Below are 14,373 nucleotides of genomic sequence, written 5' to 3' on the forward strand. Positions count from 1 at the left end.
CCTTTTTCTAGAAGTTTCCTTTTAGGGTAGATTTTCATTACTTAAGCGAAATACAGAAGTCTCCTACTATTATTCTATGGCTTAGATTTATCTCTTTAAATGTCAATGTTTGCCTTACATGTTTAGCGATTCTGATGTTCAATATATTTCTAGTTTTTCTATCTTGCTGTTGTACTGGCCATCTATTGTGTTGACATCTCTCTCTATTTTTCTCACACATGCAAACACAATTTTCCCTTTGCCTCTACAAGTAAGGGAATATCTCTCTAATATAAGTGCACATTGATTATCTGCGTATTTCTCAGAAACCATTAGATATGGGTCATAAAAAAGATTTGAAAAAAAAAAAAACACGAGAAAAGTATGTACCCAAAGACTTGTAAAACTATTCTGAGCATAGCACTTATTGATCCAGGTAAAATGAGTATTAATTTACAACCAATCATTGAAAGATCAGAATACAAATGTATGCAGGCATAGTTGTATAAAAGTTATATTTCATGAAAGTCAGATCAATCCCTTAGCTCCTACATAGGAGTTACAAAAGTAAACTACGCATCCATGTTTACTGCTTGTATAGTACATCTTTCTGTGCACATCTGAGTGTATATCTGACTTCATGTGTCCCATGTATCATTAATTGACTGATATAACAACACTGAAGCACACAATTAAACTAAGTTCACAAGACAGAATTGGTTTGGTGGTCACTTTCTAAATGGAACATCTTGAATCGTTATCCTTGGTTGGAAAATGCTGTATTTTAAAGCTGTTCTTGAAATTATGATTTTGGAAATATCCAAAGGAGTGAGTGATAAATTATGTATGCCTTCTCTACCCAAAAGTATGAGAATATAAAAGAAACAGATCCATTCATTTCCTCTTCAGTGGTTTAGACCTCTCTAAAAATACATAAAGGCAAAGGAACTCTCTTCACCATCATATCTCCCAAGAGAGTCAGGCCCTCACCTTTCACTTCTAAGCCTTGGTTTGAAGCCAAAAAGGCCCCAGTCTCTGGGATGTGTGGTTGCAGTAGGAGATCGCTCAAAGATGACAATCTAAAAGCATCAAAGAAGCCCCAAGCCTTAAGAAGTGCTTTAGGAACTCTTCTGCTTCAAGGGGAAAAGAAGATAATGGGCCAGGAGTGATGTTTAAAGAGGGTGACAGGCTCTTGTTCTAAGATAGGGATGAACAGTGCAGTGGTTCAGGAGGTATGCTGCCTGTAAGGCCCTAAAGAAAATAAACATGCTATCTGCAAGGCCCTATAGATAATAGGCATGCTATCTGCAAGGCCCTGACTGTGAATTAGAAGCTCTTATAGATAATAGACTTGGCACCAGGGCCTTGGGAGAAACAGCCAAACTCCCAGAGAGTGAGCTGAAGCTAGCAGAGAAATGCAGAGCCATGAGGTCATCTCAGTGTCCGGGAAGCACTAGGAAACTGACCAGCTTTCCCCAGCAGAGTGGACAACACAGACTGGAACAAGTGTCATTAACAGAGGCCCCTCCCTGCCTTTCCAGAGCCCTACAAGCTTTGGAATCACATATGCCCAGGGATTCAACATAACAAAAGCTGATAGATGACTTTTCTTTACCTCTGAGGAGATTTGCAACTTGATTCTAGATGGTTTTGAAAAGCAAATATATTGTAGAGTTTACCCAATCTTCTGGAAAAGCTGATTCCATGATTATTCCTCAGAAAAGGCCTCTACTGGCCCCTTTTTCAAAAAGAAAAGACCTATGTAATTATACATCAAGAACCTGTAATAGTTTCAACAAAGGCCAACATCTGGGTTTGCCGAAATTTAGAAATACTATATCTGAGAAAAGCATACACTGCACAACCACTGCCCGACCTCCCTTAGGCTTAGGTCAGGTTGCTATGTTCTACTTTTTAACCTGTTTTCTTCTGTCTGAGCCAAGTCCCAGGAGAGCAGAAAGCACCTTGGCTACATCCCCAGTGAAGAGAGGCTAGCTCTGCCACCAAATACATCTGCTGGGGAGTCTTAGACCTGACGCATGCAGACTGAGGAAAGTTACCGTCCCACTTCAAGTCTGTTTTCCCTCCAGCAGAAGGACTCTTAGAACTTATACATACTCCTAATCTGAAAAGCTCAAATTCTCCCAAATCTGAGTTGTCTATGTATGCCAAATTTTCTCCACAAGGAGAAAATTCTACAGAATTATTTCCTGTAACAAATAACTTTTACTATTACATAAAACTAATTGTGGGTGAGGTATGTAAGATATATATGAAATACAAAAGAATTATGTGTTTTGACTTGGATGTTACTCCCAAGATATCCCATTATGTATATGCAAATATTCCAGAGGTAACCAAGGAGAGGATATAGCTCTAAGCAGCGTGTCTGTCTCGATGTCAGAGTAAGAAATGGTAGTTGTGATCAACAGTAGAACTCGAAGGTGCTAAAGACTGGGAATATGGAAATAATGTGCATAATATAACTAACTTGTGAGCTTTAAAATAACTGCCTTTGACCATAACAAAGAAAAAGTAAAAGTTTTAAGGTCAGACCAATAGTTGCCAGAAGAATATATGTATATATAATATAATATCTATAGAATTCCATATATAAATATATATATATATATATCATACAGGAGTAGTGACAACTTCAGATTTCAGACAAAAAAGCTGATATAAAAAGTGTCCCAGCTATCATGTATTATAAGCATCATTTTCAAAGTATGTTATGATTAAAAGAAACTTGACTATTACGGCTTTAGAAAACTTTTTCTTGTTGAAGAGACAAATTCAAATTTTTACCTATGGAATGTTACGAAAATATTGATTGCAAAAGGTCTCTGCCACATTCAAGTAGAAGTCTTTCTTATTTAGGCGTGGGTTTTGTAATAAAATTAGGGACCCTTGGTTAATGCTAAATATAACTTCTAGCGAGTGAGGCCTTGATTTGGAATTACTGAATGACTGCCAATTCCCACGGGTACCATCTTGCACTATAATCCTCTGTAAATGGGACAGTCAGAACGAGCCCAAACCAACACATCTCCTATCCACAGAGTAAGCATTTAGAATAGTTAGTGTCTCCAAATATGGCTGGTTACAAGGAGCCAAAAACTTAATCCCAAGAGTACAAAGGATTGGCAAGTACAATACGCATTTTCTAGGAGACCAATTTGCAATAGGGCAACTACTTCATTGGCACACAGACTCTAGTTTCCCTTAACCACTTTCTGCTCCCACTGAGAACAGATCCTGTGTGCCACTGACTGTCAAGACTCCGGTCTGGCTGCATCTTCTTCTCTATCGACCCCACTGTCTCTTCTGATTCTTACTAGAGCACCTGACCATGGGGGCTCTCAGGTTTTCGTTGCATTTCTTTAAAATCAGAAGTAATGGCTACTTTTTTCTGGTTTCTTCATCTGTCAAACCACTGCAGTCATGATAATACCTACTGCTGATATTTAACTTTTCCATTGAGTAACATAAATACTGTATGAGTAAGAAGGAGTCAGGCACACATTTAATAACTTGTTTACTCATCTTATTCATTTGGAAACTGAAGCCTTCTACAAACACTTCTGGAAGACCCACAGAAAAATCAAAATAGTTTCTCTGCCAGCTCTAGAACCCAAGGCCACATCTGGCCTATTTCACAGCATAAACTTCCAATTGGCAAAACGATGTTTTAGAAGGTAGTTTATAAATAAAAATAGAGTTGATCACATCCCTCTGTGTTAATTATGAATGCTGAATAATTGTCAGAAAACGAGATATTGGATGTAACATTAGCAAGCGATCCCATAGACATTCTACAAGTTACACTTAAAATAGTTAAACTATTTCTATGGCAAATAAAAAGAATCATTCCGAGAAGATCTGCATACAGTGGTAGTGATGACAGGCAAAAATAAAAATATACTTCATGACAACTTAGAGGTTTTCTCCACCCCCACCCCCATCTCTTGTGTGTCTCTCTCTGTCTCTTTGTCTCTGTCTCTCTTTGTCTCTGTCTCTCTCTGTCTCTGTCTCTCTGTCTCTCTCTCTCTCTCTCTCTCTCTCTCTCTCTCTCTCTCTCTCTCTCTGCCCACCACCCCATCTTGTTTCTTCAAGACATGGATTCTTAGTAGCCCTGGTGGTCCTGAAACTCACTTTGGAGACCAGGTTGGCCTTTAACTCACAGAGATCTACCTGTCTCTGCCTCCCAAGTGCTGGGATTAAAGGAATGAGCCACTACCCCCATCAGTTGGCTAGGTAGCAACACTGCATATACATTGTGGCCAGGTCTCTTGGGTTTATTCTAATGGCATCTAGAAACTAATATGAGTTTACGGTTTAATCAGGAAAACAAATGGTCAAAAAAAAATCACAACATACTGCATTCTTTGCCTCTCACTGGGTCAGGCAGGCCAGAGCAATCCACTGCAGAATTCGGAATGGCGACCCTCCACCTGGAGCCAGTGCTATCACATTCTGTATATTCAAAGTGGTAATCTTTCTGCAAACAATCACAAAAACAAGCCTTTGTTAGAGCCAGTTCTAACTGGTGAGGTGAGTTGTCTCTATCATCCCAAATGACCTGGGGTCTCTTTCCTGGAGTCTCATCCCTCTCCCACCCTACCCAGGACAGCATTTCCTTAATCAAACTGTTCCCTGGACTACAGAGTGGGCACTGAAGGACTGATGAGAAGAGGGCTCTCAACACTATCTATCTGCTGAAAGTGCTACAACATGCTTCCTATGTCTCCACTGTGGGGTTTGGGATCTACATAACCAACAGATATAAGGGAATAAATGACTCGAGGAAGTCAACTGCTGCCATTGTCTCAAAGCTGCCAATCATTTCCACTGACCTCATCTAGCTTTGCTTAAAACTTAACAGATGATGCAACGGCTAATCATCCGAACACCACTAAACTGCCAGAACTTTTTAAAGCCATTCTCTGAGGCTTAATTCACACCTACCTCGGCAAATATATTAAAACAGATCACTTATTACAACCGCCCAATTAAGATCCACTTGTCTCTTCTCGTGGTGACTTCAAAGTTTGAACTGGGGAACCAGAACAAAATGTTTCATGGGTACTTCGACAACGAGAGAAATTCCAAATCTACCAGATAAAAGTTTTATTTCAGTAGCCTACACTTAGAGACTGGACCCAGAACCTCATATCTACACGGCAAGTACTGTGCCACTGAATTTCATTCCTGTCCTTACCCTGGCTGTACACGTCAGTGTTGAGTGGGAACTGTCTGCTTTCTCCATTGGTTAACCTACCTTAGTATATTAAAGACAGGCAACAATAGAACCACCAAGTAACATCATCACAGGGAAACTGGGAATGGAAGACCACGGCTGCTACTTTTTCTCACAGCACTTCCTCTTCTAGAATCTGTTTCAACCTGAATGTGCCAAGACCTCTCCAAAACCATCAGTTTTGGGCTCCCATGCTAATAGTTCTTTTAATCTCTCTATTTATCTCCCTTCCTTCATTTCTTTCTCTTTCCTTCCTTCCTTTCTTCCTCTTTCCTTCCTTCCTTCCTTCATTTTTTTATTGCAAGCAGTTAGAATAAGCCAGGCCCCACTTTTGACATTCTCCCACCCAAAATTTCCCACAGAAGACTCCTAATTTCTTCTAAGCCCTCACCAACTGTGGCGGTTTGAAAGAAAACAATCCATAGAAAGTGGAATTATCAGGAGGTGTTGCTTTGTTGAAGTAGGCGTGGCTTTGTTGGAGGAAGTGCATCCCTGGGGGTGAGCTTTGAGATTATGGAAGCCCAAGCCAGACCTGGTGGCTCACTGATGCCTACAGGTCCAGATACAGTACTCTCTTCCAGTACCATGTCCACCTGCATGCTGCTATATTTCCCACCATGATGCTAATGAACCGTAAGCCAGCCCCAATCAGATTTTCTTCTTTATAAGAGTTGTCATGGTCATTGTTGCCTCTTCACAGCAAGAAAAACCCTAAGACACCAAAACTGCTGTTGTTATTTATAGTAACATCCTACCTATGGCAATTACATATAGTATAAAGCAAGGCAGTCATTTTCTACCGTGTTACTTGTTTTTTTGGTTTTTTGGGTTTTTTTAACTGAGCATTCACTGAGACTACTTTACATGCCACCTCTACCAATAATCTTCTTATGACAATCTAGGCTTTTTTATTCAAAATTTCTCCAGCTTTGGCCCATCACACAATTCCAAAGCCAACTCCCTACATCCAGGTCTTTGCTTAGCAGAACTTCTGGGGTCCAGAGCTTAGTAGTTACCATGGCAACAGTAACAAATCACCACAGCAGTCTCATAGTTTCCCATAGCTCTGTAGGCACTAAGTCCCAGGGCGGCATCACGGTTCTGATCAAAGTCAGACACATCAGGTGAACGTAGTTCTGCCTTGGCCGTGGGTTGTACACTGCTAAGTACTGTTAGGAGTGTTGATTTTCTAAATCATAAAAGCAACCTTTAATAGTGTAGTGTTTTCTCTTTAGTGGATGAACAACCTTTCTCGTCTTGTTTTCTCAACCTTAGAATGAGAGCAGCCAGATTGTTCCCTTGTGGAAGCTGTCTGAAACAGAGGACTGCCTGGCAGCCCATCTTTGGATCAATGCTCCAAGCTCTGCATGGCAAAACCCCACTCCAATAGCAAGGAACTCTGCAAATGCAGGTGCAATTGTGGCTTCGACTTCAGGAGGTCTTGCTCTAGTCGCAACTTCTCACGGAAAATTTCTGAATGAAAATTCCCAAAAAGAACCATACCTTTCACTGAACCTTTGCAAGCTGGTGGGGACTTCAAGGATATGGCAAGGTAGAACATTGCGACCCAAGAAGCAAATTTTCTGAAGGTACTTTTAGCCCTTTAATAAGCATTTATCACCATCCTCTGTATCTGACCCAATACCTAGGTAAGCATTTGGTAAAACCTTTGGAAATGTATGGACAGACTCCTAGTTTCTAGCCGACCAAAGAGCTAAAAATGCTGTAACATAGTATCCAAAGCCTATAGCAGAGTTTACTCAGCTTTACTGTAACCTGACTGCCTAATGTTTCCAGCAATAAATCTTGAAAGTGCCCTGTTTTATAACTTCCTTAGCTCTGATACTATAAAAGCTCCAACAAACTGTTAACACATTGGAACATGGAACTTGGAGTAACCTGAATATGTATTCCTAGGATACGATCACTCATACTCCCCAAAATACTATCTCATGTCCTCTGAGAGCTGTGTTCTTGTATTGATTACTTCGACCTAACAAACTTCAGTGATCACCACAGGACCCTGCTGCAAGTGCTCCCTGCTGCAATATATTCATTGACAATTATTCTGGAAGGTCTTATCAGTTGTGGTCCTATGAAAGTTGGAAACCACCTCCTGTAAAGATTGAGCAAAAACCTTTATGATTGACAGAGAGGGTACTGTACCTGTCTGAGGTTCTTGGTTGATCATCCTGACTCAAGGTTTGCATGATCTGACTTTATATAAGGCTTAACTGGGTAGAATTATAGCTAAGCACTAAATAGTATTGCTGAACCTTCCTTCTGGCTGAGTAGGCAGGCTATTTTCCACACTTTTGGGGGTTGGCAAGGAGCCTTCCCTCCCATGCACACTATAAACTGGTATTCAATATCAGGCCAATAAAAGCTTCTTCCCAAATGGCCTCTTTGTAAACTTGCCTTAATCACGAGTAGAACATGCTGGGTAGTTATCCAAGGAGCAGACAATACTCTGGGGTTTCCATCACCGGCAGCAACAGTGAGGAGTGAGGAGACCATGAAGAATTGCAGAATCAGAAAGAGCTGAGTGTGCCCATGCGCACAGCTCTAAGCTATAACTTTAGGAAACAACTCGAGAGCTCCAGAGAGCCCTGAAGAACTACAGAGAACAACCAAAGGCAGAAGCCATGAGAAGCTAAGTCTACAAGAGCCAAGAAGTCACTAAGAATCAAAGACTGGAACAGAAGTCATGAATACTAAAGGTCCTGGAGGCTAGGAGAGTCTAAGAGACCTATTTAAGGTTGAAGACTCAGGTAAAGTAGAAGTTTCTGGTTTCTTTGGAGACTTAGGTTATAATGATATTTTGCTAGAGCAGACAGATAAACGAATATTTTGCTAAAGCAGACACGTGAAAGAATGTTTTGCTGAAGCCAACACAGGTGAAAGAATGTTTTGCTATAGCAAACACATGAAAGGTTGCATAATGTTTAGAAATATATAGAAATAATATATATATTATAAAATTATATATATATATATATATATATGACCCCACAGATAGTAAGAGCTCAAAGATTGGTTCGAATCGCTCTGCGTTAGTCTTTGCTGATGACACACATGTATTGGTTTACCTTACATTGCATTACTGATCTTCACATGTGGTCACTCCATAGATAGAACTCACTAAAGGACTTCCCATGCGGTTCCTGAAGCTTCTTGATGCTACCAGAGACTCTGGCCAATTGGGGGCCTCGCAGTTTCTTATGGATTGAACTGCTCCTGCTAATTTCATGTATGGTGTCTGTCATGTGGACCAGACTATAGCTGCTGATTCATGTTTGGTGTTTGCTAGTAGACTGAACCAAGGAAAAACAAAGACTGGAATCACCCCCAAAGAACTATTTCTAAACAGGTCCACTTCCCCCAAATCATAATAACCTTTCTTTTTTCTTTTTCTTATTGGATATTTTATGTATTTACATTTCAAATATTATCCCAGTCTCCCCCTCTCCTATCCCCCTTCTCCCAGCTTCTGTGAGGATGTTCCTCACCCACCCAGTCCTACCTCAATGCCCTGTCATTCCCATACACTGGGGGAAACAAGCTTTCACAGGACCAAGGGCTTCTCCTTCTATTGATGCCAGACAATGCCATCCTCTGCTACATATGCAGCTAGAGCCATGGGTCCCTCCATGTATACACTGGTTGGTACTGGGAGTACTTGGGGGGGGGGGAGTCTGGTTGGTTGATATTGTTTTTCTTTCTATGGAGTTTCAAACCCATTCAGCTCCTTCAGTCCTTTCTCTAACTCCGCCATTGGGTCCCCACACTCAGTCCCATGGTTAGCTGCAAGCATCCTCACCTGTATCAGTAAGGCTCTGGCAGAGCCTCTCAGGAGACATCCATTATCAGGCTCCTATCAGCAAGCGCTTCTTGACATTAACAGTAGTGACTGGGTTTGGTGTCTGCATATGGGATGGACCCCCATGTGGGGCAGTCTCTAGGTGGCCTTTCCTTCAGTTTCTGCTCCAGTCTTTGTCCCTGTATTTCCTTTAGACAGGAGCGGTTCTGGGTTAAAATTTTAAGAAGGGTGGGTGGCCCCATCCCACAACCAGGGGCCTCGCCTAACCTCTGGATATGATCTCTACAGGTTCTCCCTCCTCTTTGTTGGGCATTTCCTAATAACCTTTCTTTTCAACTACCTCTGGTGGATCATGGGCTAGAGGGGAGGTTGAACCTTTATTAGAGGAAGTTGTGAATGATATATGTCTACACTCAGGCACAGGGAGAGTTAAGGGACTGCAACCTTAGCCAGCAGGAATTGGTACTCTGAAGCTTGACCACGAAGATCAGTGAGTCGCCAGCTCCGAAAGCTTGAAGCCATAAGCCTCTTTTATCCAAGGCTTAGAGCTATAAGCCTCTGGATCTAGAAACTTGTCTTGTGAGTCTCTGGAACTCAGGACGGCCATCAACAGCACCCAGGTGGCTGCTTTCTTCTTGCCTCTCTACCACTTTTATATAGATAGAAAAAAGGATATTCCCGTCACATGTCATACTCTCTGAGGAAGCTAGGGAAGAAAACCCATCCCTACTGTTTCCGTCTTCTGCTGGCAGTCAGCATTCTTGGCTTGTATCCAGATCACTCCAGTCCCTGCTTTGTGGTGACACTGCCTTCTCCTACGGCTGCTCTGCCTCCAAAATTTCAATTTGTATAATGTTTTTTTTTTGCCATGTCAGGCGACATTTACTGTTCTAAGAAGGACAGTCTGCGAATCTCGTTTTTGTATTTGTTTGTGTTTTACTTGAGGAAATATCTCTGCAGACACTGTGGGGGACAGCCCAGGCTGGTCAAGTATTTGCATAATGACTTTCATGTTTCTCTGCTTCTGGGCTATGTGTATTCAGAGGACTTTCTAATTTTCATATCCCACTGAGAATATACTGGCCTCTACATGTAAAATTTAAGTTATTTCTTATCATCCTAGCAAAATAATTATTGGTATGAAGTATGACATGAATTTCAAATGCAGCACAGCCGTTGAATAAAACAGGTAGACCTCTGAAGGATTCAGGTTGCCAGTGAGGTAAGTACATAAAAGCAGGGTTTTGTTTTCCAACTCTAAGCTTGGATGTCATATGCTAATTAATTTTCCTAAGATTATTTTATTCTGCCACCTCTATGATCCCCAACAGTTCCAAAAGGCTATCAATGTCACTGTCACCAAATTCTGAGGATGCCAGCAGGAAGCTATAATTTACAATTTACGATTTAAAAATACTGAAGTTCAAATCTATCTCATGCATAGGGCCATACTTGGTGCTCAGGGATTTCAACTTCAGCCTAAACCAGGTAGATTTTGTTTCAAATTTACCGTTTCATATGAACTCATAACAATTTTAAGACTCTACTCCTCACATACGTCAAATGATCTAAAAAAAAATAGTGTGGTATAGTAACATTGTTGAAAATACTATATATAGAGACCCACCTGAATTCTATTCAGAGAACTGAATAATGAGATTCGTAGCACAAGAATGTTCAGATTAATAGAAACCTCTCATAGCACTAATTACTTAATACACATGGATCACTTGAGCCAGCTCTTCACTTCTGGGGAATGGAAAATGTCTCAGGGGTTAAGGGTACAGGCTGTACTTTCAGAGGACCAGAATTTGGTTCCCAGTACACATATGTCAGCTCACAACCATGTTGAGTCGTAAGTTCTAACAGATCCAACCCTCTCTTATAACCTCCTTGGGCATGAGACAGACATGTAGTGTATATATGTATACACACACACACACACACACACACACACACACACACACACACATATATGTATATATACTCTCATAGGTACACATACAATAAAAATATATAAATATTGAAAAAGAAAAGCAAGGCGCCTGGAGCTGACCTGGTGCCACAGCTCTCTGTACCCACAGCCTGCAAGGAGAGAACTGGTCTCCCAGGAATGCTGACACACCTGAGAGCACAGGGGAAACCACCACTTCTGCTCATATTACTGGCCCAAGAGGAACCTGCCTGGAGCCCTCAAGACACAGGAACCCAGGAGCAGTTTGGATCCTTCCGGTCTCTGCTTGTGCCTAGAGCTGACCCAGTGACACAGCTCTCTGTACCCATATCCCACTGGGAGAAAGCCAGTTTCGAGGAGTGCTGATAAACAGGCTTACAGGAGGGTCAAGCTACTATCATAGACAGCAAGACCAGCTAACAGCAGAGACAACCAGACAGCAAGAGGCAAGTGCAAGAACCTCAGCAACAGAAACCAAGGCCACTTGGCATCTTCAGGACCCAGTACTTTCCACCACAGCAAGTCCTGATTACAATAACACACCCGAAAAGCAAGATTTGGATTTAAAATCACATCCCATGATGATGTTAGAGAACTTTAAGAAGGACATAAATAACTCCCTTATAGAAATACAGGACAACACAGGCAAACAGGTAGAAGCCCTTAAATAGGAAACACAAAAATCCCTTAAAGCCAAGGTGCTCTTACTTTCACTATAATTATTCTCACCCACTGAGCCATTTCCCTATCCCAAGACAACTAACTGATAAATAGAAAATTCACTGTGGCCCATAATTATGTCTGATCTGTGATCCTCACCACTGTCATGGACCTCAGGGTAAAGCAGCATGTCAGAGTAGAAGTGTATGGTGGCACGTCACATCAGTAGGAAGCAGTAGAGAGAGAGTCAAAGCTCCACCATCCCTTTCAAAGTTATAGCTCTAATAACTAATAACCACCCTCCAGGCTCCACTTCCTAAAGGTTGCTCTACTTATCAATGGCACGGTCCTGGTGACCAAGCTTTTTACATATGGGCCTTGAAGAGACTCTAAGACCTAAATTTGAGCAGACATCAACACCTAACTTATATATCAGAGTTCTCAACCTCGCTAATGCTGTGACCCTTTAATACAGTTCCTCAAGTTGTAGTGGCCCCCAACTACAAAATTATTTCACTGTTATTTTGTAACTGCAATTTTGCTACTCTCATGAATTATAAATATCTAATGCAGCCCTCAAAGGGGACACAAGTTACAGATTGAGAACCCTTGTTATATATAATGCTTTATACAATAATCAATGTCATCTGAATATGTTAATATATATTATCAGTGTATATATACTATATGCACTAGTTTTTACTACATGATATTTAATTATTAAATAAGTACTATAGTCTTAAAGGCTATATAGGAGATTTAAATTTTTTCAATGAGCTTATAATTTGTCAGTATGCTAGATACACACACACACACACACACACACACACACACACACATGCATGTGAATAAAGGTTCAAAGTGCAACAGCAGCACTGCAGATCAGTGTGCAGGTAAATGCTCTATCTGGTCAAAATTACCTGTGGAAAAATCCCTTCACCTCCTAGAAGGTACAATATTGTACCACCGCTCAAGAATATCATGGAAGCCAAGTTTTCCTTAAGTATTCCATCAAATACCCATTCTTTAGAACTCAGACAACTTAATTTTAGAAGCCAATATTTCTAGAAAGTTAAGAATTTTTAACGTTTAGAACTGCTTTTGACAGAGTATGTTGGCAGAATTGGCAAAGAAAAAAAAATGACTCCATGGTATCATGATTTCCGAGGCAGAGAACATTCCCATGAGCTGGAGCAGCTTGAAAAGATGTGGAGAAGAGGGCCTGGCAGGCAAATGTGGGAACACTCATTTCTTCATGAGTACCTAGTTTGATAGGGTATATGAGCAGGATGACAGACCTTACGCTTCGAAATACGCTAGCTTACAATGGATTAATAGGTGAGGGGGTGAACCACAAATGACAGAACACAGTGGGCACCCTGAGATTTGTTCCTGTTAATGAGCCACAGTGAGGAACTTTGCTTCTTGGCTTCTCTGTCTAGTCTCTGTAAGCAATTGCAGAATCGCCCATAAAGGATAAAGATACAGCAGAGACCATACTTTCTAATTCAAAGTCAAAAACAGGAAAGATGTCATGGCAAGTGTTCAAGCCTGAGGATCAGAGTTAAGATCCCCCAGGAATCACATGAAAGCCATGCAGTCATGAAACAGGATCTCCAGGGCAAAAGCTAGGTAGCTAGACTAGCCAAATTTGCAAGCACCCACTTCAGAGAGATCTTGCCCCAGTAAAACAAAGTGAAGAACAATCAAGGAAGTCCCATGATGACACCTGCAAGCACACAAGTGCACACACACACACACACACACACACACACACACACACACACACACTTACGTATGTACACATCACATACATATATTTGCATAGATGCACAGATAGATAGATAGATAGATAGATAGGAAGATAGATAGATAGATAGATAGATAGATAGATAGATAGAAAGAAAGATAGATAGATAGATAGATAGATAGATAGATAGATAGATAGATAGATAGATAGCAGAGGCAATTCTCAGACTTCCAAGTCAAAACAAACAAAGAACAACAACAACAAAAATCAACACTTGCAGAAACACAAGAGATGGGGCAAAAAGAAATGGGTGTAATTTATTTCTCTACTCTGCTCCTTCACATAAAGTTCCTTAGCTAAACTTTTATACAAAGCATGGGGAGCTTCATTGTCTGAGCTCGATGCTTTCTTGGGTAGAAGTATTCAGCCAGCACCTGAGTGAGACAGTAAAAAGGAGAAAATACGAGGCTGTAGTACACGGCTCAAGTACCTCAACTCCAGCTCAGATGAGTGAACAGACCTCGGAGTACCAGGCAAAAAGGCTGAAGGCGTGCCAGCATTTGATGCTGACACAAGGAGAGTAGCCCCATTAGCCTGCACTATTGAGAAGAGGATCTCAGTTGTGCTGTTCAGAAATATTTATTTCCAGAGTTTTCTTTTATAAAAGGAACATGAGGTTACCATAGAAACCCACTGCTAAGTAAAGTAACATATATCTGATCTATTTAGGACACATCCTTTTCATTTGTAGATACTGTCTCTCTCTCTCTCTCTCTCTCTCTCTCTCTCTCTCTCTCTCTCTCTCTCTCTCTCTTTTTAAGAAGATATTTTCAAAAGTTCATGCTTTAAACCTGACTCTGCTATCTGCCTTGTTAAACTAGCCTCTGTAAGTACACAACCATTTCCCTTTTAATTCAATATGGCTTTACTGAGCATCTCGCCTGTGCTCT

The 14,373-nt window shown here is 41.0% G+C and overlaps 1 protein-coding gene and 1 non-coding gene across 6 annotated transcripts in view; both read right to left on the reverse strand.

The window, feature by feature from the left end:
* Positions 1-14,373, reverse strand: part of Elapor2 (endosome-lysosome associated apoptosis and autophagy regulator family member 2) — a 195,387-nt gene that overhangs the window by 104,563 nt on the left and 76,451 nt on the right. For 4 of the 5 annotated variants that reach the window (XR_010065695.1, NM_001109345.1, XM_063286607.1 and 1 more), the window contains exon 2: positions 4,360-4,480. The exons of the other annotated variant lie outside the window; for it this stretch is intronic. Coding sequence is in view for 3 of the 4 variants with exons in the window: in NM_001109345.1 (NP_001102815.1) it covers positions 4,360-4,480 (121 nt within the window). In the remaining variant the exon portion in view is untranslated. The remainder of the gene's footprint in view (positions 1-4,359; positions 4,481-14,373) is intronic. 5 annotated transcript variants of the gene reach the window in all.
* On the reverse strand, positions 9,554-9,629 carry Mir879 (microRNA 879). Its single transcript, NR_032260.1, has one exon. It is a non-coding gene; the product is annotated as a microRNA 879 (primary transcript).

Source organism: Rattus norvegicus, chromosome 4 (genome assembly GCF_036323735.1).
Source record: "Rattus norvegicus strain BN/NHsdMcwi chromosome 4, GRCr8, whole genome shotgun sequence".
Classification (NCBI taxonomy): domain Eukaryota; kingdom Metazoa; phylum Chordata; class Mammalia; order Rodentia; family Muridae; genus Rattus; species Rattus norvegicus.